This window comes from Neofelis nebulosa, chromosome 10 (genome assembly GCF_028018385.1).
Source record: "Neofelis nebulosa isolate mNeoNeb1 chromosome 10, mNeoNeb1.pri, whole genome shotgun sequence".
Lineage (NCBI taxonomy): Eukaryota > Metazoa > Chordata > Mammalia > Carnivora > Felidae > Neofelis > Neofelis nebulosa.
In genome coordinates, this window is record NC_080791.1 from 54,624,139 (window position 1) to 54,650,206 (window position 26,068).

The following is a 26,068-nucleotide window of genomic DNA, read 5'->3' on the forward strand; positions in this document are numbered from 1 at the left end:
TCATGACCTGAGCTGAAGTTAGACGCTTAGTTGACGAGCCACCCAGGTGCCCCTGGAGCAATTCCTTTTAAAGTTAAAAGCCCGTGATAGATAGGTGTCACAACAAATGTAAGTACCTGGGCTAGCACAGAATACAAAGTCACTACTCTAATTTGTTTTATCACTTTATCATTTTTACTTTCTCTGTAGTTTTTTTTTTTCTGATTCATGTTTTTTCTTCATCTATTTAATTTTACTTATCTTTCTGTTTATTCATATTCATCACCCATTACCTTATAAAAGTTACCTTTTGCTCACATGTGGCATTGTCCATGTATGTTAACAGAGACCTTCTCAAATTCTTAAATTCAGGAATATCACCATAGCGTGTATCGTACCTTCTCCTCCAACCACCCCCTCCCCTGCCAAAGGAAACCCAACACAGTGAAGTATAATTTTCTGAGAGTGGAAAGGTACCTTAAGTCATGGTAAGAGGCAAGAAAGCTAAGTTGAGTACAAGTTCAGGGCAGTCAGCTAGGCTCATTCATCATCCCACCGTCGTTTTAGCAAATTGTTACAGATTTGAGGGATAATTGGTGGCAAGTCATTCATGAATGCCAAGGGCTTGCTATATACATGGCCCTTCCCAGCCCATCTTGGCCGACTTTCCAGGCCCACCATGCCATCATGTGCCACACACAAATTCTTGCAGTTCCTCAAACACTACATGCTCCTTCCTATCTTTGTGCAATGAAATGGAATTACCTCTACGTATGCTTTTATCTTTGAACTCCTCATCCTCAAGACGCAACTCAAACATCATGTTCTCCTAGAAGTTCTCTGGATTCTCACGAAGGGCAATCCCACGGTACTTAGTGCAGACTTCAATACAGCACCTACCACATGAGAATATAATTCTTATGTCTCTTCCCCAAAGACGATGAGGCCTCTGGGTTCAGCAAACAGTTTGGATGCTCTTATAGTGGCTTAACACAGAGAGGACCTGAATGCACAATAGTGGAGGAGAAATGAGGGGTCAGATTCATGAGACAGGAGTTAAGAGGTGACAGAACTTGGTTGATTGGAGGCAGTAAAATGAAGTGTGCAGGCTTTGCTGCCCAACAGCATAGATTGTAAATCAAGCTCTGCCACTTAGTAGGTATAGACTTGGGCAAGTTACTTCACCCTGACTTGTTTTCTTATCTGTAAAACAGGAATCATGATAGTATATATTTCCTAGGGCTGCTATGAAGACTGATACACATAAATTGCTTGGAACAGTGAGTACCTATCATACAGTAAGCCCTCCATAAATGTTAGTGGCTGGTTTTGTTCCTATTATAATTAATAATTATAAATTATAATTAATTATTACCGAATATGAAGAGTGAGGGAGAATAAGGTCATACGGATATAGATTCAAGGTTTCTAACTTGAGCACCTAAACGTAAGGTGGTATTTTTCCATATAATAAGACGCTAGAGAAACAGCAGAGTTGAATGAGAAGATGGTAAATTCAAATTTTTATTAATACTATTTTTTAGAGCAATTTTAGGTTCACAACAAAATTGAGCAGATGGTACACAGATTTCCTAGTACTACCCCAGTCATGCCTCACCTCCCTCATTATCAACATTCCCCACCACAGACGTACATTTGTTGCAACCGATGAACTCACACTGAGGCACATCATTGTCACTCAAAGTCCATAGTTTACAAGTTCAATTTTTGATAAGCTGAATGAGAAGGGTCTGTGGAACCCCCAAATGGAGATGTCTAGCAGGCTGCAGGATGTAAAAGTCTATAGTTCAAGAGAGTTTTGGGATGGAGATAGAGATTGGGGAGTTACCTACACAGGGTAGTTCAAACCATGGGCATGGGTAAGTTTGCCAAGTCAAGTGTATAAGGAGAAGCACAGTGACTAAAGTCTATTCAAGGTTCTTTCTCACTTCTCTTTAGCTAATCTATCAGTTATTGCTAAAACTTAGTGACTTTAAATAACAAATAACAAATATCTCACAGTTTCTGTGGACCAAGAACCTGGACCATTTAGCTGGGTGTTTCTGCCTCAAAGTCTCTCCCAAAGCTGTAGTCAAGGTGGCAGCCAAGGGTGCAGGTATTCCATGGCAGATCATACTACAAAGTTCACTTATAAAGAAAAAGAGGGGCACCTGGGTGGCTCAGTCAGTTAAGCATCCAACTTCAGCTCATGTCATGATCTCACAGTTGGTGAGTTTGAGCCCCGCATTGGGCTCTCTGCTGTCAGCATGGAGCCTGCTTCGGATCCTCTGTCCTCCTCTTTCTCTGTCCCTTGCCTGCTTGTGTTCTCTCTCTCTCTCTCTCTCTCTCTCTCTCTCTCTCAAAAATAAATATTAAAAAAAAAAAAGAAAAAGAAAAAGAAAAACCCAGCAGACCCTACCTGTTGTCACTCTCTGTAACTTCCAAGGCTAGGTTAGAAGAGGCATGCAGCTTCTATCAGTCTCTTTTTTGGGACTCTCCACTTCAAATCCCAGCTACCATGCTGTGAGGAAGCTCAGGCCCCATGGAGACGCTATTTAAAGGTATTCCAGCTGATAGCTCCCTCTGAGGTCCCAGTCATGAGCCACAATGTGTCAGATACTAGTAAGGAAGGCTGGAGGTCTCAGAAGATAGCCAGTCCTGGTACACACTTTAGTAGTTTTCCTTCTTTCAACTCTATCACTTATTCAAGAGCCACACACTCCCTGCCTCTTTTTTTTCCAGAGAAAGGGAATGTGTGTATGTAAGCAGGGGAGAGGGGCAAAGGGAGAGGGAGAGAGAATCTTAAGCAAGCTTCACAGTCAGGACAGAGCCCAACACAGGACTCAATCCCACGACCTTGGGATCAGGACCCAAGCTGAGATCAAGAGTACAATGGTCAACCAACTGAGCCACAAAGGCACCCCAAGAGTCTTAAGAGTACATATCAAGGGTATGATCCTAGTAAGAATGGATTTATAGGAAGCTTAACTCTTACTATCGCCAAAAGGCAGGAACATCTTTATACCTCTCTGCCAACTAGTTCTAAAAGGTGATGGTTTGTAGTGAAGACATTAAGCTTGACATTAAAAGGCAGGAATTTAATTTCTAGCTGCATACTAGTAATGTAGACCGCAGCAAATCACTTAATTGCTCTGATCTTCAGTTTTCTCATCTATACAGTGGGCATAATAGCAGCCACCTTGCATACATCACAGAATTATTATAAAGACCAAAAGAGAGAATGGGTGAGAGCATTCTTCTGAAAAGTAAAACTGTATACATATGTGAGACTTAAATGTCTACTTTTATTACTTATAGGGATTTATATAGGAAGTAAAGGAACAAATCCTGCCCTTCTTTAAATTCTTGGTGATATGCTTCCCTTTGATGTACATATGCTTGGATACTTCCTCTGAGACTGTCACTGTAAGAGGTGAAGAGTTCCTTGTCATAGCTAAGATCCCTTTTCTTCAGTCATTAACTTGAATAAAATGTTTTGCTGTGAGACAATCCCCCTTTTTTTAGTATTTTTTAAAAAAATATTTATTTATTTTTGAGAGAGAGAGAAACAGAGTGCCAGCGGGGAAGGGGCAGAAAGAGAGGGAGACACAGAAGCTGAAGATAGGCTCCAGGCTCTGAGCTGTCCACACAGAGCCAGACGCCAGGCTCCAACTTACGAACTGTGCGATCATGATCTGAACCGAAGTCAGTCACTTACCCGACTGAGCCACCCAGGTGCCCAGAGACAACTGCTTTTTAACGACACTATAAAAACTATGTCAAGTTGATATGAAATTATTATACAGGTTTTAGCCAATTTTCTCTCTGCATGATTTGGGGGATTCTGTTTCTGAGCAAAGCACTGACTGTTTTACTATATGGCCAACTGCGTGCAGCTGTCTCAGGAACCCTGAAATTCTCCATTTCCTGTATTAGATTGTTAGCTACTCTCAAAACTTACTTTTCCTCCTGGATTCTCCATCTTGAAGAAATGAACCAGCATCCAATCACTTAGCCTGGAAATCATCCTTGGCTTCTTTTCTTCATCCATTTTCTTCTTCATTTTTGCCACCTTCTTTCCCTCAGTGTCCCTCCAGATTCTGAGGACTTCACCTTTGTAATAGCTCTAGACTCTATTCCATTTCCATTCTTACTGCTACTCTCTCACCTATACTATAGCAACAACTTCCTAATACTCTCCCTGCTCAGTGCCCCTCCTCTAGTCTTGCTACCAACAAACGAATCCGTTTAAAAAAATCGAACACTCCTCTAGTCAACAGATAGAAATACAGCTACTCCACATGTCTGCCCATCCAGCCTCAACAGTGCTACAGCACAGGTATGATCATACTGATTTCACAGGCAAGAAAAGTTTGGCCTAGAGACTGACTTCCTTGAATTCCACTAGGTCTCTCACGGCTAAAGTCTTGCTCTTCAGTTTAATGCCTCAGGCCTCCTATTTGTAAAACTGGATCAACAGTCACTTTCCCATATAATTGGCATAAAGAGGAAATGAAATAATACTGGGAAAGTGCCTGGAACAGTGCCTGGCACCTAACACTCAGTTACCTTTTGCTATTATTCTGATTAAAGTTTTCATTGTTGTTGTTACTTCGTTCTTCAGTGCCTAACAAAGAGATAAAGCAAGAGTTTCAAATCCGAAGTACTTATTCTTTTCCCCCTAGCGCCCCATCTCCTCTCTGACCCAGCCAACTCTTTGCCCAGAGTTAATTACCAATTTGGGCTCGTTTGCCTGCCTGAGACTGGGCGGGGGACACGCAGCTCCCGCACAGGGGCAGCTTCAGGACCCAGAGTGACGTCGGGGGAGCGGCTGTTATGTTGAGATGTGGAAAGGTTGGGATGAGGCCCGCGCAAGCTAGAAGAGCCGTGAACCCAGTTACGAGCTCTCTAACCTCTAGAAGAGTGTGGTCTTTGATTCCCATCCAAGGCTCAGGCCTCGGTTTCCTCTTCTGTAGAAAAAGGAGTTTATTATTCATCGTGCTTCCACTCTCAAAGGGTTGCTGTGACAACGCAGCACTAGCACTGTGGAGAGAGAGCTCAGTTATTTCCAGCCTGGAGCCTTAGGAAGGGCGAGGGGGAGGGGCCTGGGGGTCACGTGACCAACACCGCCCAGTCCCCTCAGGCCTCCGAGAGCTTGCCCCAGAACGTCTCTCTCTCGGGTGGACGGGGCTCAAATTCCGGTGCGGACTAAGTTGCTCTTCCTGGGTGATCACCACCGCTTCCGGGGCGGGGCGAGGCGAGGCGAGGTGAGCCGCTGGAGTGGCGGTGCTTCAGCTCGTTCCCGGCCTGTGTCTCCGCGCTCCCTGCTGCAATGAGCTTTCTCAAAAGTTTCCCGCCGCCCGGCTCGGCTGAGGGGCTCCGGCAGCAGCAGCCAGAGACCGAGGCTGTGCTGAACGGCAAGGGCCTCGGCACCGGCACCCTTTACATCGCTGAGAGGTAGGCAGGGTCCCTGTTCCCCAATGCCGGCTTTCTGTGCGCCGCCTTGTTCCTGCTGGCGGGGGCTGAGTGGCGGGGCGGGGGCGAGACCGCGACCTCGGGGACTGCTGCGAGGCGGAGCGCGTGCCCCGGGTCGCCTCGGAGAGGCCTCTGACGGGGCGAAGACTCGATTGTTCGGGCGTCCTCTCCTCCCGAGCCTTCCTCTCTTCTTCACCCGGAGTTCTCCTTGACGGCCTGTCTTCCCGAGGTCTGGTGCGTGCGTTGTTCTTGATTCAAGGTCTCCTTTTAAGGTGTTTGAGTTTCCAGCCCCTAAGTGAGGATCATCGATGTGCATGGTCTTTTCTGTGAAAAGGTGCGGGAGGTGTTGCTCTGGGCAAGATATGTAGGTTTGGAGCGGATTGTGGAGGATTTTGAAAGTCTGGCTAAGGGGTATAGCTTTTTTTCTGTAAGTGTGGGTGGGGAGAGGAACATCCTCATTCCCATTCAAGTTGGGGGTCATATCCAGAGGGACCAGACTCCCATCTCTCGTTTTTTCCCATTTCTGACTCCCATTTCCATTCCTAGAAGGAATTACCCGTTTATTCAGCCATTTGGAGCACTGGACTTTTACAGACATGTCTAAAATACCAGTTGTAGGACTGAGGACCCCTTTCCTTGATGCATGGTTCCATTCATCATCAAACCAACAATGACACATTAAATCTTTTCTGTCCTTCAAATTTGTCTGACTTCTGCTGCTGCATCACTTTTGTCTACAGCCAGGGAAAATTCTCTCCTTTTAAGAGCTCATGTGATTACCTTGTACCACACAGAATATCCAGTTCTGTTGTCAACTGAGTAGTAACCTTAATTGCATACACAGGGTTTCTTTTGCTGGGTAACAAATGTATTCATAGGCTTACCACCAGGGGATGAAGGTCATGAGGGAGGCAAATTTCTGCCTACCACAGAGGGAACAAAAAATATGTAAAGAACCCTTGGTTTGAGGGAAATCTAAGCCCTGAGCAAAGCTTAGGCTTTTGACCAATTACTGAGATAGGAAATACAGATGGGAGGAAAAGCAAGTTTGGGGTGAGGTGCAGATTAGAGTTTGGTCTGGGCATGTGTGCTTAGTTGGGTATAATAAGAGTGTGTTTCTGGAGAGAGTGGGTTTTTTTTTTTTTTATGTTTTTATTTTTGAGAGAGAGAGAGACAGACCATGAGTAGGGGAGGGGCAGAGAGAGGGAGACAGAGAATCTGAAGCAGGCTCCAGGCTCTGAGCTGTCAGCACAGAGTCCGACGCGGGGCTCAAACTCATGGAGTGTTCTTGAGATCATGACCTGAGCTGAAGTCAGGTGCTCAACCGACTGAGCCACCCAGGCGCCCCGAGAGAGTGGTATTAAAGATAGAGGTTTGGAAATCATTAGTATAAAGGTTAGTATATACTCATGGGGGATAGGTTAGATACCCCAGAAGAGAAGAGGGCCAAGTATGGAACCTTGGGGACACATTTGCATTAAGAGGTAGGTTATGGAAGGAGAGACTTGAGAATAGACAAGAGGGAGGAGCAGTCAAATAAAACCTGAAAAGCGTCTCTTGGGTAATGGCAAGGAGATCTTTAATGATGTTGGGAGAGCAGTTTCTTTTAAGTGATGGGGAGTGTAGCACAGGTAGATTGCTATCCCCTACACCATCCCTTTTTCTCCGTGGCTTCTCTGCGTTTTGATGGCTTCCTGTAATATAACTACTGTTTAGGGAAGGAAGACAAGGTCCTGTGCTTGTCTTTTCATTTTGAAAAACTTCAAACCTAAAGAAAAATTGCAAGTGTTGTTAATTAACACAAAGATTCATAAATTGTTAACATTTTACCACATTTATCTTTTTTCTGAGCTATTTGAGACTTGCAGACATGTTGTCACATCAACTGTAAGTACTTTAGCAAAAATCTCCTAAGAACAAGGACATTCTGTATAACCACAATACAGGTATCGCACTGAAGAAGTACAAACTCCTTTTAAGCTCTTATATGTTTAAAAAACTTTGATTTCAGCTTTTCACTAATAAATCTCTTCTTTAAGAAAGTATTTTTGTAAAATATACATACAGCAAAGAATATACATTATATATGGATGGTTTAAAGAATTATAATTAAACCAACCTGTGTATGTCCACCAGCTAGGTTAAGAACAGAATATTATGAGTACCATGAACACCTATGTTCATCCCTTTTTACTCATGGTTGGCACTACCTCCTTGGTCTCTTTCCACTTTTTTGTTCTTTTCCTACCTAGCATTTCCAAGTTTTGATAGAAGAATCAAGGCCTCAACAAACTGGGAAGGTTCACTAGAAGATTTGACAAATGAGGGTTAACAGTTAGCCGAGTGAATGAGGTGGACTAAGGGGAAAAGTAAATAAGAAACAGGATGCTCAGAGGCAAGAGTGAGAAACCATATTGTGTGTGCCAGGATATGAAACACACACACACACACACACACACACACACACACACACACACACACACACCCATACCATCTAGCAGTTCTTCATCTGAATGAATAAGTGGAAAAGAGTGGAAAAATAATCAGGATGGAGAAGAAGAGAGCCGTGTTCCATGAGCTCGGCTTTATAGCCCAGGGGCTTTGGGAAAATTATTTTAGGATTTTAGGCAAAGAGGCAGAGGGTCTTATTTGGTTTTAGGTAGTTTCTCAGATGTGTACTGAGAGATATGGAACTCTCAAGCTTATTTTCAAAGTTTAGTTTTCACAGAAAGTTGACTTTTTTACCTAAGTAAGGAAGAGATCAGAGGCATGAATCATTCAAAATGGATCATTTTAAACAGGTAAAATAAAGTAGGTAATTAAATTATATTTTATATTTTATGCCAAAGTTAATTTAAAAAAAATTTTTTTTTAGATGTTTATTTATTTTTGAGACAGAGAGAGACAGAGCATGAACAGGGAAGGGGCAGAGAGAGAGGGAGACACAGAATGTGAAGCAGGCTCCAGGCTCTGAGCTGTCAGCACAGAGCCTGACGCGGGGCTTGAACTCACGAACCGTGAAATCATGACCTGAGCTGAAGTTGGACGTTTAACCGACTGAGCCACCCAGGCGCCCTGCCAAAGTTATTTTTAAATCAGATAAATAAGTCATCCCAAATTCAAGACTTTGCTCTTTTATGTTTGTATCCTGTTTTTCACCTCATGCCAGGAATAAAGGCATACTTTATGATCATATTTCCAAAAGCATTGGAAATTAGCAACACATTCCTTTGCATTTACTATCTTTTTTTTATTAAAAATTTTTTTAAAATGTTTTTTTAATTTATTTTTGAGAGACCAAGAGACACAGAGCAGGAGAGGGGCAGAGAGAGAGGGAGACAGAATCCGAAGCAGGCTCCAGGCTCTGAGCTGTCAGCACAGAGCCCTACGTGGGGCTCGAATCTTTGAACCGTGAGATCATGACCTTCTAGAATATGTGAAAAGTTGAGTAAGAACATAGTGATCAGAGTAAATGTTTCTTTTAAGTGGAACTTGGCTTCTCTTCTGTAGAGTGCATATCCATGTCCCAAGTATAAGGAACTACAGAGCAATTATGTGCTTTTTAAAATAAAGACCATAATTTGATAGGCACTGAGTCTGTTTTATATTTCAGTTTTTCCATCTGCTAATTGAGTCATTAAAATTTTGTGGCTCTAAATATTTGAAATCATTTTGGACACCCAAATTTGGAGCACTACTTTCTGAATTGTGATAATTTCTGGGGATTGTTGAGGTGAGGAAAGGGAGTTTATTTGCTTAAAATAATAGAGTTTTAGTAAGGGACTGGTAATACTTCTTTGATATGAGCACGATTTCATCTGCAACTTCCTTAAAGAGAAAAGCAGTGGACAGGAAAGGCACATACAGCACCACAATCTAATTACAAAAACAAAATCTATTTCTTTGGAACTAATGGGATGAATCATTCTAGAAAATCATTTCTAGAGCTTTTACCTCTTTAAGCTTCTTAAGATTTATGATTTTAAGACTCCCAGGTTTCCTTTTTCCTTTCCTTTCCTTTTTGCTAAGCATGTTGGATGGAAATGTGAATGATCTCAGACTGCTGCACTGTCATTGTTCTTGCCCAAGGGAGTCCTAGGTTCATTTATTGTATTTGTTTTTGCTTGGTTAGAAGTTGAACAACCAGGCTTGTAAAAATTGTATAGGAAATAGAAGATGTGGGGCATTATTGTCATTTATTATTATTATTTTTTTAATAAAAGCTTTATTGAGATAATCTACATAGTATACAGTTCAGGGGTTGTTAGTCTCTTTGCAGAGCTGTGCAACCATCACCACAATCGATTTTAGAGTATTTTCATCACCCCCTAAGAAACTGGCACTTGTTAGCAGTTAATCTGTATTTACCTCCAGCCCTGGGCAACCAGTATATTGCATTAACTTTTATCGCATTAACATTTTTCTGTGTGGTTTCTTAAGGATCTTTTGCTCCTTTTTTTTTTTTTTTTCCCCCTGCTAAGTGGTGCAGCTCCAGATGGGTGAAGTATTGCCAAAAAATTATCCTGCCTTTACTCAAAATTCAATATACTGATTTTGGTGATATGTTTCCTTTATTATACCAATAAAATATTTCCTTTTGGCCATTTTTGAGGGAAAACTAGACCTTGCTTATTTGTAGCTTTCTTTTAAAGCTACAGAATAAATGAAAGGCTTCATACAGTCTTTCCGTGGGATAAGTATTTTCTAACTAGTGGTAAGTTTGATTACAGCCATTTTATGTATTCACCATTTAATGTAGGGTTAGTGGAGAAATTAGTGACTCCCAAGTGTTTATTGCATACTTACATGCTGAACACTATGCTAGTGGTTTTGAAGAATGTGACATAAAGAAATATGACACATTCTGTCATAGCTCACATTCTGTCAGGGTACATATGAGATTCATTGCCACGGAGTTAAGTGCTCAGTGGCGTATTATTGGACGTAAGTGCAGTTCAGAAAAAGATCATTATGGACAGGAGTAACTGGAGGAGGGCTCAAGGAGGAGCTGGGACTTAACCAACTGAAGAGGATTTGCAAAAGGAAGGCACCAGAAGACATTCCAGATACAACCAGAGGGAACGCATAGAAACACATGTGACTTAAGAAATTACATTTCAACTCTTTGAATTTTTACCTAGAGGAGAGAACTTAACAGTTCTCGTTTTAAAGAAATTCAGTTCCTGCTGCTGAATTTTATTTTAGGAATATTTCTAAACACCAAGCTTGAATTTATTCCACATGCATAAAGTGTCCAAGATGAACCTTTATAAACTTTAGGCTTAAATTAAGATTTGATTTCTTAAAATAATCTTCCTTATACGTGTTTTTCAGCCGCCTGTCTTGGTTAGATGGCTCTGGATTAGGATTCTCACTGGAATACCCCACTATTAGCTTGCATGCGGTGTCCAGGGACCTAAATGCCTATCCACGAGAGCATTTGTATGTTATGGTGAATGCCAAATTTGGAGGTATGTATGGTGTAATTTAATCTTGAGCTTCCTTTGGGAGAATATTACATATATTTAAAAAGCAGTCTTTGATCATAAGATAATATTCAAACGATTGACCTATTTTGGATAATAGTTTATTAAGCAAAATTTCAGCTCAGTAAAATAATTTGGGCACTGGTTTTTTACCTTCTATATGTTTGCATTTAGAATTATTCAGTTATTGCGGATTTATATTTCTAATTTTTCCTCTTGCGTTTAACTGTTTATTCTTTGTTTTTGTAAAGGCATTTATATTTGGCATCCTTAGAGGCTTGGATCAGTATACTTTGTGCTTCCATGAGTTTAGTGTAGAAGCTGTTTCTTTTTTGTTTCATTTTATTACAGAAGTGGTTCTAAGTGGCAGACAGTGTTGTGTCCCCCTGGCCCCATTACGCAATGACATTTTGATTTTCATGACTGGCAAAGGGGAGGAGTGCTACCGGCATCTAGTAGTTTAGAGGCCAGAGATCCCACATGGCACAGGACAGCCTCCCACAACCAGAAATTACCCAGTCCAAGTGTTCGTAGTGCCAAGGTTGAAAAGTCCTGTGGTACAAGATTCCCAAGTTTTTTGCTGTTGGAGATCCCTACAAAGGTTCATAAAAATCTAGGGTAGGTGATGAAAGAAGGTGTAAGAAAGAGAAGAAAATCCATTTGGGGGGTTGTGGACAATGGATTGTAAAAATTCCAAACAAGAAGCAAATTAGGCACGAAATTAAAACTTGTTAATTTTTTAAGTGTAAATGAGAAGTTTTATACTATATTGTGTTAGTTTAACTTTATTATTATTATTTTTTGTTTATTTATTTTTGAGAGAGAGAGACAGTGGAGCAGGGGAGGGGCAGAGAGAGAGACACACAGAATCTGAAGCAGGCTCCACGCTCTGAGCTGTCAGCACAGAGCCTGATGCAGGGCTCGAACTCACGAACCGTAAGATCATGACCTGAGCTGAAGTGGGACACTCAACCGACTGAGGCACCCCAAGATTTTATTAAGTAATCTCTACACCTGATGTGGGGCTCGAACTTAAAGCCCCAAGACCAAGAGTTGCATGCTCCACACACTGAACCAACCAGGCACTCCTGACATGATTTTTTTTTTTAATTTTTTTTGATGTTTATTTATTTTTGAGAGAGACAGAGGCAGAATACGAGTGGGTTGGGGCAGAGAGAGAGGGAGGCACAGAATCTGAAGCAGGCTGCAGGCTCCTAGCTGTCAGCACAGAGCCTGACTCGGGGCTCGAACTCAACGAGCTGTGAGATCATGACCTGAGCTGAAGTCAGACGCCCAACCGGCTCAGCCACCCAGGAGCCCCATGATTTTTTAAATTATAAAATAATTTAAACATTGAAATGTGCAGAAAGTAATGAAATTTTTCAATATTTATTATGTAGCATAAATTCTAACATTTTTTTCATAACTTTTAAAGAAATAAAACAGTATTAGTACTGTTGGAATCCTTTTCGTACCTTCCCCATTTTGTTTCCTACTCTGCCTCCCGAGTTAAGCATTATCCTAAAGGTGGTATGTGTCCTTCCCTTCTAAGTTTTTAGATTTTTACTGAATATGTACAAATCCATAGGCCATGTAATGATTTTATTTTGTGTTTAAAATTTTAATTGGTAAGTGGTATTATTTATATATATTCTGGAACTAGTTTTTTCACCCAGTTACATTATTTAATCTGTACATTTTTTTTAATGTTATTATATTTAGTTTTGAGAGAGAGAGAGAGCAGGGGCGGGGGGCTGCAGAGAGAGAGGGAGAAAGAGAATCTCAAAGTGTTAGTGCAGAGCCCGATGCAGGGCTCAGTCTCACAACTGTGAGATCATGACTTGAGCCGAAAATGAGAGTTGGTCGCTTAACTGAGTCAGGCACCCCTCTGTGCATTTTGATACATACAAATACTTGTTCTTTTAAATTGCAGTCCATGTATAAAATATGACCAGATAACAATACATCTGTTTTCTTTTTATTATCAACATTTATTTTTTAAATTTTCACTAGTACGTATAGTACTTCAATAAACATTTATGTACAAACTCCTTGTGTACATAATATATACTTAGATGAGGAATTGTTGGGTAGTAGGATATACACACCTCCAGCATAGTTGTAACAATTTCTGCTTCTACCAGCAGCATGTTCTAGTTCTCTTTATTGAACATTTGTATTTTTTTTCCTTGCCTATAGACTTTGGTAATTTATCTGTTGGATTAGTTAACTTGCATGGGCCTTAGTTTTCTCACCTGTAAATTATTAGTGATAAATCACATCAGTGGATTACAAACTGCTACTGAACCCTTTGGTTCATGGCGAAAGGTAAAAGAAACCGGTAACAATAGAACTATACTTGTTAGAGGCCTGACTGTTTGGGTCTCCTCACCCCCACCATGACCTCGAAGGAAGCTTAGAATCCCTAGGGCTCAGTGAAGTACAGTGTGACTAGATCAGAGAGGCAGTCCACAGTCTTTTAGTTTTAAAATAACCATGTTCTTATCATTTGATGTAACAGTTGCAGTATTTGATACATCAGTAAACATCCTTTAAGAAATTATTTTAGGCTTCTTTTTTTTCCAAAACAAGTGAACAAATTTAAATATTTTATTTATGGGGGTTCCTGGATAGCTCAGTTGGTTGAGCATCCAGCTTCGGCTCAGGTCATGATCTCAAGGTTTGTGAGTTCAAGACCTGCATTGGACCCTCTGCTGTCAGCACGGAGCCCATTTCAGATCCTCTTTCCCCCTCTCTCTGCCCCTCCCCTGCTGGCGTTTTCTCAAAAATAAACATTTAAAAAAATAAAAATATAAATAAGTGTTTATATATTTTGACAGAGAGAGAAAGTGCTTGTGCATGAGTAGGGGGAGGGGTCAGAGATAGAGGGAGAGAAAGGATCCCAAGCAGGCTCCACGCCGACAGCACAGAGCCCTACATGGGGCTCGATCTCAGGAACAGTGAGATCATGACCTTAGCCGAAATCAAGAGTCAGACACTTAACCGACTGAGCCACCCAGGCACCCCTAAACATGATGTAAAAAGTTATTTTTATTCCCTTTCTAGAGGAATCAAAAGAATCTGTTGCTGAGGAAGAAGAAGAAGAAGACGACAGTGATGATGATGTTGAACCTATTGCTGAATTTAGATTTGTGCCTAATGATAAGTCAGCATGTGAGTATTCTGTAGAATTGATTTTTTTCCCTTTATGTATCAAATACTCCCCACACCCCATTTACCTTTATCCTCATTACCTCTGTTCTATTGCCTTTTCTTCATTTTAACATCTATCATATCACTGAGGACCCGATACCTATTAATACCGAAGACTGTAAATGTAGTGAGAGCATAGGAGACACCATATTATTTGGTGTGTTTTGTGAATGGACAAATCTGGTTATTTTTTTTGACATGATGCTGTTGACTTTGAATCTTACCAGATAGAGGGCAAGGAGTCCTGGCAATTCCAAAGTGAATGACGCAAGGATAGCTGGAAAGAGCCCTATTAACTAACTGAAAGGGGCTTCACCCTGATTTAGCAGCAGTCTGACCAGGACTTTGGCTCTTTTTCTCAGAAAATCCAGCCAGGCATGAAGAGATCTCAACATTATCTTGAAATGAACTCTTATTTTGTAACTTGTCCATTGCCATCAAGCACTTTTCAAGATTGATCTCCTTGGAATTTGGCAGGTTTTGTAAATAGTGTGATTGTGGTATATTTCTTGTCTACTCATTGAATTTATTTGGACTGGTGGTTATATTACTAAAATTTTACTGTACACAGGCCAGAAAAGAATGTTTATTACAATTTAATTTCCTTGTTCAGTGGAGGCACTGTTCACTGCAATGTGTGAATGCCAGGCTTTGCATCCAGATCCTGAGGATGAAGATTCAGATGATTACGATGGAGAAGAATATGATGTGGAAGCACATGGTTAGTGAAATGGATTTTTTTTAAATGTGGTGTTTCATTTTAAGCATTTGTTTGTACTACAGGTATGAGATTATAGTTCTTTAGATCTCTATTAAATACCTAGATAGTGTGGTTATTAATAAAAGTGAATGGCACAATTCATGTCAAAGTCAACTTGGAAAAACTGTGGAATTTCCAAGCTTAAGGGTAGAAAGCAGATATTATTGGGGTCAGAAAATGGATAGAGATAAATGGAAGGAAAGGAAATGGTAGATAGGAAAGTTGGGGTTGGGAGAGTCTTTTAAGTTGATGCAGATGCTCCCAAAGAATAGGCTTTCTCCCTCCACCACTTGAAGCCTGTATTGCTTACATCTTCCCTTAATATACTCCTTCAAACAGCTCATTTCCCAAGTCATTTTTCCCCCCAGAACCATATTTCACTTATCTAGGAGCATTTTTCTTTGCCTCCCCAGACCAGAATGCAATCGCTAGCCTGGTAGATTCATGTAACTTGAGGTGCTTGCTGTTCTCTTTTCTTTTTCCCCACTGCTCTCATCTCCACCGATCTGGCTGTCCAAGGCCCTTTCCTCCATGTGTAGCCACTTCCTGGCCTGAGACAAACTCGGTTCTGGAATTCTCCTTCATATATCTGAATACATTCCCATCTTCACTGAGATTTTTTATTGATTTTATTTTTTTATCCTTTTTGTATTTGCCAGAATTTCTGAGTTTTTAAAAGGAGCATATATTTTAATCCCGAAAGAACCATCAGTACAAATTAATACCAAATTAATTTGCACTCATCTATAAGTTTCCCATCTCAGGATAATATAAGACTCTTTGCCTTAGGAACATCCTCTTTGCCTTCTAGTGCCTGGACATTTGATTTTTTTAAGAATTGCTGTTTACTGACCCATTATCTTTTGGAATCTCTTCTCATCCTAGACGGTAGATACATTTTCTTTGTATTTCTGTTTTCAACAGATGACCTATGTATGTGTATTAAACGAATATTGAAAAATATTTTCCTGGAAGCCTTTTTTAAACTGTACCTATCTTCAATAAATGCATTATTGATTATCCATTTTTTTCTAATTGTTTTATAATAGTTTAAAAGCATTTTATTTTTTTAGAACAAGGGCAGGGAGACATCCCTACATTTTACACCTATGAAGAAGGATTGTCCCATTTAACAGCAGAAGGCCAAGCCACATTGGAGAGATTAGAAGGAATGCTTTCTCAGTCTGTGAGCAGCCAATACAACATGGCTGGAGTTCGGACAGAAGATTCAATAAGAGATTATGAAGGTGAGTATCCTTCTTTCTTTCAGTGTGAATAGTCAGATGGTCATTTGGGCAATGAGGGAAGCTATGGAGAGATATACACGTTCTTTTGGAAACTGTTAAGACAGAAAAATCTCAGACTTGTGCAACTTTTTTGGTTTTTTCCCCCAACTACAAAAATAGTCTGTTCACAGTCAAAACATTTTTAAATGTTTTTCACAGGCAAAGAAGAAATGAAAAATCAAGTGTAATTATAATTGAAAGACATTAATTTTTCTGTTGCATATCATTCCAGTCTTTTTTTGTTTGCTTGTGTGTATATATATGTGTGTGTACATATCAGTGCTGCTATTTTTATTTTTAAAATGAATTCCTATGTGATTATATGCAAAACTAGGATATTCACTTGATTTAAAGGGCTAGGCAGCATTCAGTACACTTGGGTTCTTGTTTTGTGACAAATTTCTGGACCTTAATCAAGAGGCTTTCAAATTTGTTTCATTTGTCTCTACTTTGTAAGCTTCTTTGTAAATATTTCCTCTGTTAGACTGGTTTGCTTTTCTGAGTGCCTATTTCAGTCAGAATATTGAAGTATTCTTTTGGTGCAGCCTTTACTTCTTATTCCTTGCTCTAGTCCAATACTGAGATCCATGGATTTTTCATTTAAATGACTTTCAATAAATAAACATTAAAAAACAAAAAACCAAAAATGGGGCACCCGGGTGGCTCAGTCGGTTAAGTGTCTGACTTCAGTTCAGTCATGATCTCACGGTTTGTGAGTTCGAGCCCCACGTGGGGCTCTGTGCTGACAGCTCGGAGCCTGGAGCCTGCTTCGGATTCTGTGTCTCCCTCTCTCTCTGCCCTTCCTCCGCGCTCGCTCTCTCTCTCTCTCTCACAAATAAATAAACATTAATAAAATAAATGACTTTCATATTTCCTTGCTATTACTGTTACCCTTCAATCCTAGGCCCTTGTCTTCTCACGCTGGATTTATAGTAGTAGATCTTTTGCCTCGATCATCCTTGCCTCCAGCTCACTGTGCCATGTTAATCTTGAGAACACTCTGTGGTTGCCTCAACTTTGCCTTTGCCCCAAATACCTCCAGTGTTGTTCCTACTACTCTCAATAGAACATTCAGGTACTGCTCTTATGTACCAGACCCTGATTTAAGCACATTACACATATGTACTCATTTAATCCTTCCAAGAATGCCATTGTCATCCCTATTTTACAGGTGAAGAAACTGAAGCGCAGAAAGATCATATAACTTGCTTGAGGTCAAATAGCTAATAGGTGGTGAGAGGATTAAATGAGCTAATATGCAAAAAGAATATACCAGGCCCTGTTATAAGCATTTCTTGCATCTTGTATTTAATATATACTGGTATTTTATGTTGCTATAGAGTCTTACCACTTCTAATTTTTAGTGATGCAGAACATTCTTAAAGAGAGCATAATTTTTCTTTCAGTGGTACATGTAAGTTTCTGTCATAATGTTGTGATCAATATCCTCATGCACATAGCATGTTGACCTGGGGATTCTGAAGTCTGGGATATTTTAATTTGGAAAAGTTTAGGCTTTGGGTCACACTGTTATTCCTTGTGTATTCTCTCCATTTTAAATCCTAGTTGGTGAGCCTCTAACATAGGCTGTAGGGTGAGATGGTTCAGATGATTTCTAGTGCTCTACCAAACTCTTAGCTGAAAGAATTCAAGATCTTACCTTTTTTTTCTCTTAAAGTAGGCTTCATGCCCAGCATGGAGCCCACTGTGGGGCTTTAACTCACAACCCTGCGATCAAGACCTGAGCTGAGATTTAAGAGTTGGACACTTAACTGACTAAGCCACCCAGGCACCCCAAGATGTTACTTTTTTTTTTTATTACAGTTATTGATGGGAGGGTGTCCTTAGACATTGAAAAGGCTTTCGTCACTGAAGGGGTTTTTTTAATTGTAAAATTCCTTATTTAATGCTTTATAGCAAATGATTTTAAGATCACAAACACTTTTTGCTAAAATGAGATTTTGGCCTTTGTTCCTAAGCCTTATTATCATACTGAGAGTTGCCTATATATAAAACTTCTTCAGCCTATACAATTCCCCATCTTTTAAAGTCCTAAGTAGCCATGCCACTCTTTTTGCCATTTATTTATTTATTTAGTTTGACCTGTGCAGTTCTTTCTTTAAATTTGATTTGTTTTAAAAAATTTTTAAATAATTATATTTCAGATATGCCACAGGATGTTTTTATTTTATTTTTATTTAAAAAAAATTTTTAAGTTTATTTATTTTTGAGAGAGAGTGTGTAGGGAAATGGCAGAAAGAGAGAATCCCAAGCAGGCTCCATGCTGCGAGTGCGGAGGCCAATGCAGGGCTTGAACCCATGAACCATGAGGTCATGACCCGAGCCGAAGTTGAACACATAACTGACTGAACCATCTAACCGCCCCATAGATGTTTTGATATATACAGTGAAATAATTCCTACAGTTAAGCTGATTAACATATGTATCTTCTCATATAGTTACCCTTTTTTTGTGGTGAGAACACCTGAAATTTGCTGTCTTGGTAAATTTCAATCCTTGCCATTTAAATATACCCTATCTACTTGTGGCATTTCAGTGCTTCATGTGCTCATTTATGTAAGAAGTGTTTATTGAACTGCTATGCCGGGTGCAGAGAATACAGCGGTGCTCAAAAGAGATGAGATTACTGTCTTCCTATCAGTGGCATTCTTCTGTAGAGAAAAATAAATGAACTAATTAGGCGGTTATAGTACGTTGTGATATAGCATTGAGTTATAGGGGAAGCTTGAGAAGCTGTGGAATCAGAGTTTGAACTCTTCACCCAGCCTGGATAGAGAGAGATTCTGGATTCAAGCTTCATGGAGTAAGTGACATCCAAGCCAAGATCTGAAAGAGGAATAAAAGTGACTTGAGTGAAGGGGATTGCATACAGGTAGAGGGGAGAGGTGGGTAACAGGATCAGCCATGTGCAAAAGTTCGAGAGATTATTCATCTCTGGGGGACTGAAAGTGGTTCATTTATGTCTGGAACTCTGAGTGTGAAGGAGAGTTGTTACAGGAACAGGTGAAGGTAGATTAGTGAACTGGGCTATATCTTAAAGGAACTTGAAAGCTGTGTTAAAGAATTTCAGTGTTATGCTTAGATCAGTGAGAATGTGAAGAATTTTATTTTGATTGTTTCAGAAGGTGATCCTGGCTCTGATAGGGAAAATTAATTGCAGAGGGAAATACTGGAAGATAGAAGAGAAACTCTGTTAAGTAGCTTATGATTTAAATTAGATGAGAGATCGTGGCCTGCATTTGGTAGTAGCAGTGAATGTCACAAGACTTAACAGATTTGAGAGATGTTTAAGAGAGAGAAACAACAGAAGTTAGAGATGTGGTAGGAGTTTCTGGATTACACAGGTGAGAGGTATCCTTTAGTAAGACTATTCGGAAAGAAAAACATTTCTTCTTTTTTTTTTTTTTTTTTTTAATTATTTTATTTTAAGTAGACTCCACACCCAGTGTGGGGCTTGAACTCACGACCCCAAGACCCTGAGATTAAGAGTCACATGCTCTACCAACTGAGCCAGCCAGGCGCCCCAACAGAAGTTTGTTTTTTAATTTTAAGTTTGTTTCTTTATTTTGAGAGAGACAGTGTGAACAGGAGGGGCAGAGAGAGGGGTAGAGAGAGAGACAATCCCAGAGCCCAACACAGGGCTATGAACCATAAGAACATGACCTGAGCCGAAACCAAGTCATTCGCTTAACCAACTGAGCCACCCAGGTGCTCCGAGAAACCTTTCTATGTGGAAAGATGATGAGTTAATTTAATTAAAAAAAATTGTTTTTCAATGTTTATTTATTATTCACACACACACAGACACACACACACACACACACACACACACACACACACACACACAGCATTACAGGGGAGGGGCAGAGAGAGCGGGAGACACAGAATTTGAAGCAGGCTCCAGGCTCCCAGCTGTCAGCCCAGAGCCTGACGCGGGGCTCGAACTCACAAACTATGAGATCATGACCTCAGTGGAAGTCCATTGCTCAACCAACTGAGCCACCCAGGCACCCCAATGATGAGTTAATTTTAGATACATATTGCATTTGTATGCCTAGCTTCATGTCCAGATGCCAGGGGACTCAGGCAGAAGCCAGTTTGTTGTGGGCTAAAGACTTAAGGGTGAATGGGAGGTGAGGAAGTAGAGAAAGCAGCTATAAACAACTCTTTCCAGAGGGACTTTTTCCCGGTTTTCCCCTCTCCCCAACACTCTTTTTTCCCTATGAAATGAGAATCTCACTCTACTTATGTTGTCTTTTCTCAAAATTATGTCATAAGCTTTGTAAGGGTAGGACTTTTTTTACCTTTAATAGTAATAAGTTACACAGTAAGTAGCCAGCACAGTTCTGTGAAGAGTGAACAGTTGGTGCTTACCATATTCAAAAGTTCTTACCTAGTGTTCTTTTAGTGTTAATGTTGAAAATTTACAAAGTAAATGTTAAGTGTACAGGTGGCATTTTTCTTTCTTGGTTTGTTCCTGGTTACTTTTTCAGAAGAGAAAGAAATAGTTGTTACCAACAGAGGGCACTAACTTCCTTCCGGTGATGTGTAGGTTGAACCTTTACCTGTCTGAAGAGCTCAGTGGACTGTTGCTCAGCAGTTGATTTTTTCCTTCAGATGGGATGGAGGTAGATACTACACCAACAGTTGCTGGACAGTTTGAGGATGCAGATGTTGATCACTGAAAATGATTTATGCTGCTGTGGGGTAAGTAGTTTATTTTTTCCCTTGTCACTGAATCTTGTGAAATAATTAGTTTTTATTTTCCTGATTCAGGAGAACTCTATAAAATTAGCAGTTTGGAAAAATGTTAGTTACCCATTTCTGAAATTATTGAGACTTAAGTGGTTTTTTCCCCTAAGAAATCGAGGTCTGCAAACAGCGATATTCAGGTTAACATTTACTGAGCACTTATCCCATATTAAGTATATGCATTGTGCTAGACATTGGGTAGTGCTAGGCATTGAGGCATGGAAGAATAATCGCTCATCTTCAGTGAACTCAGGAGGAGGCCATTAGCCCGTTATTCAGAAATCAAGAGCTCCCTGGTTGGCTCAGGTGGGAGCAGCAGAGTAAGATCATGTCCCGGTGTGTCATCTTTTCCCACTTGTGGTGTTTGAAACCGTAACACATTCATCAGAAAAAACAAAGCAGAGATTTGCTGCAACTCACTGCTATTAAGTTTAGGGCAGAAGTAGAAGTAATTCCAAACTGCATTTAAGCTTTTAATCATAATCTTGTATTGGCCTCTGTCCTTCTGAAAATAATGGAGGACCAAGGTCCTGGGTACCTTAGTGTTCAGGACTGATTTGCCAAACTGTTAAGTCCATGTACAGTTGTCCAGAAGCAGTCATTTCCCAAGTTGCCACATACCTGCTTTTCTTTTCTTTTCTTTTTAAAAGTGTACGTGAGAGAGAGAGAGAGCACAAGGGAGAAGGGCAGAGGGAGAGAGAGAATCCTAAGCAGGCTCCATGCTCAATGCAGAGCCTGATGCAGGGCTCAATCCCACGAGCCTGGGATCATGACCTGAGCTGAAATCAAGAGTCAAACGCTCAACTGACTGAGCCATCAGGTGCCCCCATACCTGCTTTTCCTGACTGACGTAAGAGCTCACAGCCAGTTTTCCCTGACATGTTCTTGAGAGCTTTGCATAAAGTTTGTCCATGACTTTGCTACATGTTACTCTGAGAAATACATTGTTCTTTGCCAGCTTGAGTATCTCAACTGTGTATTGGATAGTAGCTGAAGGTCATATATAGTTAGTTCATACCATATAGAGCTCTAAGACTAGTAATCCTAGTAAGCCTTCCTTTAAGCTTTAAGATTTTTACATTGTTAAAATTGTTGTCTCTTTTCTCCCTCTACAATGTCCTTCTAGTTCTGACCTGATGGCATTTTCTTGAATGCTGTCTGTCTTCCAGTCTTTGAGATGTTACTTTGCCCAGGTCCTTTATTTTCTTAAAGCATATAGTAATAATGTGGCAAGATTTATATATTTTGGTTTGACTCTTATACTACTGTGAGTCATCCATTTGGGTTGTGAGAACCCTCCTTTTTCCAAGTTCCATTTACCTTCCAAATTATTGCCACTGTGGACATATCTTCTTATACTAACCATGAAAAATGGTAATGAATCTCTGCTTTCCTCTCAGATGCTGCCAGTGGAACTATCAGAAAATAATGTCTTAGGAGTTCTGTGATTTATACCTCTTCCTTTAAATACTTAACTTTTATTTCCACAGCATTTATTTCTGTCATTAGTAGCTATATAGTCTAAAACCAGCATTGTCTCCTTGGCAGTTAGCTAAAATTATGTGTTCATATTGCTGCAGCTCTGTTAACTTTAATTTTCAGATCTCACAATTCCAGATATCGGTACTTCACTGTTATACTGTATGGGAAATCTTTTGGTGCCAACTTAAGGCTCCTTTCCTTCTCACTTTTCTACTTGTCATGTTCTTTATAGTATGTTGACTTTTTCAGTTCAGTAATGCTTACATAGTTACTTTTATTGAAACTGGAAAACATTTTTTGATCTTCTGGCTTTCACATCTTTCTTCTTGAAAAATAGACTACTCAGAGAGTACCAACCACTCTATTAATAAGGATTATGAGAAACTCGTTTGTTATGTCACTCATGGTTACACAAATGAGATGTTACTGCAATTCACTGATGAGAATTCTTAGGATTCTTTGTAATGTAATTTTATGGTGAAATAACCATAAAATAGCCACAAACTTTCTAATGAGCTGATGATTTGTTTTCTATTCATTTTATGCTACAGCTGGAGTGGAGAGAGAGTTTATTCATAAAGTTTATACAAGTTCTTCATCTGGATAATTGACCTGAATTCCAAACAATGTCTGTAAATTTTTAATCATTTGAAATTAAGGAGTGGAGAAGGAATAATTAGAGTGTTTATGCAACCATTAAGATTTTCAAGATAATGGAACAAGGACCTCTCAATGCCTGAGATGGAATGAAGGGGACAGGGTAGAATCACAGCTCTACCACATGCCGGCCTCTGTGCCTTTGGATAAAGGCATATAATTTCTCTAATCCTCAGTTTCCTCATCTGAAAATGGGGTTGATAAACTACCTGGCAGGATTGTTGCAAAGACTAAGATACAATATATCTAAGTTCTCTGGCACTCTTGACTAGTCAGTCAATAAATTACAGCTACTATTACTATTGTAAACACTATAAATCTTTTGTTTTTCAGATTCTGCTCATAACTGTAGGAAAGAACTTGGTGCCTCTTCTACTGTGGAGTGGGTGTTGATGAAAGTCTTTTTCTTCTCCAAAACTTACCTGAACCAGTTCTTTTTTGAGACAGACTATACTGAGACAAAAAGTTGTCACCAGCAGAAGAGACTATGACCTTTATTAACAAAGGTGAATTAACTTAACCAAGAGGGTATTTGTAGTTTATCATCTACGCTAAAACTTTCTTTGTGCAAGTACCCTCTGAATAGGCCTATAGTTCCTGCCTTCATTATATGTGTCTCTGTCACCTGGGAGGCCTATGAAGGTGGACTGGGTGGGAAGGAGGGAGGCTGAGACTAAGATACATCCTTTTAGAGCCTAAGGATCCCCTTACCCTTTAAAAACAAAGACAAAGGGATCTCACATCCTGGCCTCTGCTTGTTCTCCCCCAGGGTAAGGGTCTTTTGACTAATTTGGGGCCTAGATCAGTTCATTCAGGCATCTTTAGGGAGCCTCTTGGGAAACATTCTAGCCACATCTACTGCCACTAACAAATGCTTCTGACTAGCTTTTACTCCTTTCACCATGTTTCACCAGTCTCTTTTGTTATAACCTCTTAGGTTCTATCCTCTAATTTGTAACCTCTTAGGTCGGTTTCCCTAACCAAATGAAATTGGGATGAAGTCCTCAGAGTACTTCAGAGGATAATTGTTTTGTCTTTAACAAATAAACAAACAAATAAATCTAGGTTTTCTATATTATTGTGCTCTCATTCTTGACTAAAACCATTAGTGAGAAAAAAATTTTTTTAATTAAAACTGGTAAAAAACAAGAGTCTTAACAGTTCTTATTTTTGTTTGACTTTTGTTGAGAATATAAACATGAAATGAGTAAGAAAATGTACAGTTAGAGTTTCTGGCAAATATTTAATAGGGCAAAGATTGAATGCATTTCAAGGGATTTCTGCTTCTTGCACTTGGATCAGGTAATTTCTTATACTTATTGACTCTCAATTTTTAGTTTTCAGACACCAGGGTATTTGTGAGGCTGATTTATAATTACAGATGTATACTTGGACTTTTTATACCATTATAGCACTTTTAAAATAGAAAAGCTATTCAGGATCACTTGGCTAATTAGGGACTAAACTTTAGTTTGTGACCACAAAGCCCAGTGTTCTTGTTAGCAGTTTCACTTGGTTTCTGTCATCCTGCATGGTAGATTGGAAAAAGCTGATTTTCTTTTTTCTCAGCAGACTCTCAGAAATACTGAATTTGCTACAGTAGGCAAGTAAAAGGGCCATGTGGAAATGGAAACTGAACTTGACTAAGGCATTCTCTGTATCAGCCCTGTCTTTATATACATTATACATATAATTATGCATATAATTTTCTTAACTACCTTATGAGGTACAGGTGCTTTTATTATCCCACTTAAAAAAATTTTTTTTTTACATTTATTTATTTTTGAGAGACAGAGACAGAGCACAAGTGGGGGAGGGACAGAGATAGAAGGAGACACAGAATCCGAAGCAGGCTCCAGGCTCTGAGCTGTCATCACAGAGCCTAATGTGGGGCTCGAACTCATGAACCGTGAGATCATGACCTGAGCTGAAGTCGGACGCTTAACCGACTGAGCCACCCAGGCGCCCCTTATTATCCCACTGAAAATTTTTTTTTTCAGCGTTTATTCATTTTTTGGTAGAAACAGAGCACAAGTTGGGGAGGGGCAGAGAGAGAGGGAGACACAGAATCCAAAGCAAGCTCCAGGCTCTGAACTGTCAGCACAGAGCCCAATGCGCAGCTTGAACTCAGGGACCGTGAGATCATGACCTGAGCTGAAGTCGGATGCTCAACCGACTGAGCCACCCAGTTATGCCACTTTAGAGATGAGGAAGCTACAGAGAGGTAAAATAGGTAAAGTCATAGATAGTGAGCTGTGATTTTTTTGTTTAATTTTAGAGAGAGAGAGCATGAGTGGAGGAGAGGGGCAGAGGGAGAGAGAGAGAGAGAGGGAAAATCTTAAGCAGGCTCCATGCTTAGTGCAGAGCCCAGTATGGGGCTTGATCCCATGACCATGAGATCATGACCTCATCCAAAATCAGGAGTTGGATGCTTATCTGACTGAGCCGCCCAGGTGCCATGTGAACTGTGTTTTTGAAGCCTGTGCTCCATAACACTATAGAACCTTCCCATCTGCCAGCAGTTGAAAGGAAGCAAGTTCTCTCTTCACTGCAGGATTTTAAATGTTAAATTTCAGTGGACAGCACAGGAAGTTCCCAGATTTCTCTGCTGGCAATCTCAGCAGCACTCATAATTCTATCCTAGACATTTATGTCTTCTTCAGTAAACAGGGTATTCTCATGGTCTAATCTTAGAAATTCTGTTTGAGTCCTTTTTTGAAGTCATACTTACAAACTTATACTCGTGACTTTCAGTGAAGCAATAAAGTGCTCTGATAATAAATATGTCAAAATGTCAAGGAGATTCGGTGCACTGTTTCCTATAGGCATTGCTGTGGTCAGCATAATGCAGTCATCTAAGATGTAGAAGACCAAGCATCTAGTTCTGGCTTGGCAGACAAGGTATTTAAACCTCTCTGGACCTATTTCCTCATCTGTAAAATGAGGGGATTAGATTA

The 26,068-nt window shown here is 40.0% G+C and overlaps 1 protein-coding gene and 1 long non-coding RNA gene across 3 annotated transcripts; one reads left to right on the forward strand and one right to left on the reverse strand.

Annotated features, from left to right (window-relative positions):
• Window positions 1–526: 526 nt before the first annotated feature.
• LOC131487220 (uncharacterized) lies at window positions 527–5,145 on the reverse strand. Its single transcript, XR_009249665.1, has 3 exons — window positions 4,893–5,145; window positions 4,549–4,606; window positions 527–875 (listed from the first exon to the last, which is right to left on the reverse strand). It is a non-coding gene; the product is annotated as an uncharacterized LOC131487220 (long non-coding RNA).
• A 57-nt stretch (window positions 5,146–5,202) lies between these two features.
• CLNS1A (chloride nucleotide-sensitive channel 1A) lies at window positions 5,203–24,186 on the forward strand. Of its 2 annotated transcripts, XM_058687671.1 has the most exons (7): window positions 5,204–5,436; window positions 10,789–10,925; window positions 14,007–14,114; window positions 14,767–14,874; window positions 15,987–16,160; window positions 20,838–20,927; window positions 23,445–24,186. In XM_058687671.1, the coding sequence occupies exons 1-6, from the start codon at window positions 5,312–5,314 to the stop codon at window positions 20,903–20,905; spliced, it is 720 nt and encodes a 239-aa protein (XP_058543654.1). In that variant the 5' UTR covers window positions 5,204–5,311; the 3' UTR covers window positions 20,906–20,927; window positions 23,445–24,186. The 2 variants fall into 2 exon arrangements, with proteins under 2 accessions (XP_058543655.1, XP_058543654.1); XM_058687672.1 differs by lacking the exons at window positions 20,838–20,927; window positions 23,445–24,186 and adding an exon at window positions 20,773–20,794 and having other exon boundaries at window positions 5,203–5,436.
• Window positions 24,187–26,068: the final 1,882 nt, after the last annotated feature.

Excerpts from the sequence above, each read along its gene's own strand:
- CLNS1A (XM_058687671.1), top strand. The coding sequence starts at position 5,312 with ATGAGCTTTCTCAAAAGTTTCCCGCCGCCCGGCTCGGCTGAGGGGCTC. Across the intron at positions 14,875-15,986 it reads ATATGATGTGGAAGCACATG|AACAAGGGCAGGGAGACATC; the intron begins GTTAGTGAAATG and ends TTATTTTTTTAG. Across the intron at positions 16,161-20,837 it reads TTCAATAAGAGATTATGAAG|ATGGGATGGAGGTAGATACT; the intron begins GTGAGTATCCTT and ends TTTTTCCTTCAG.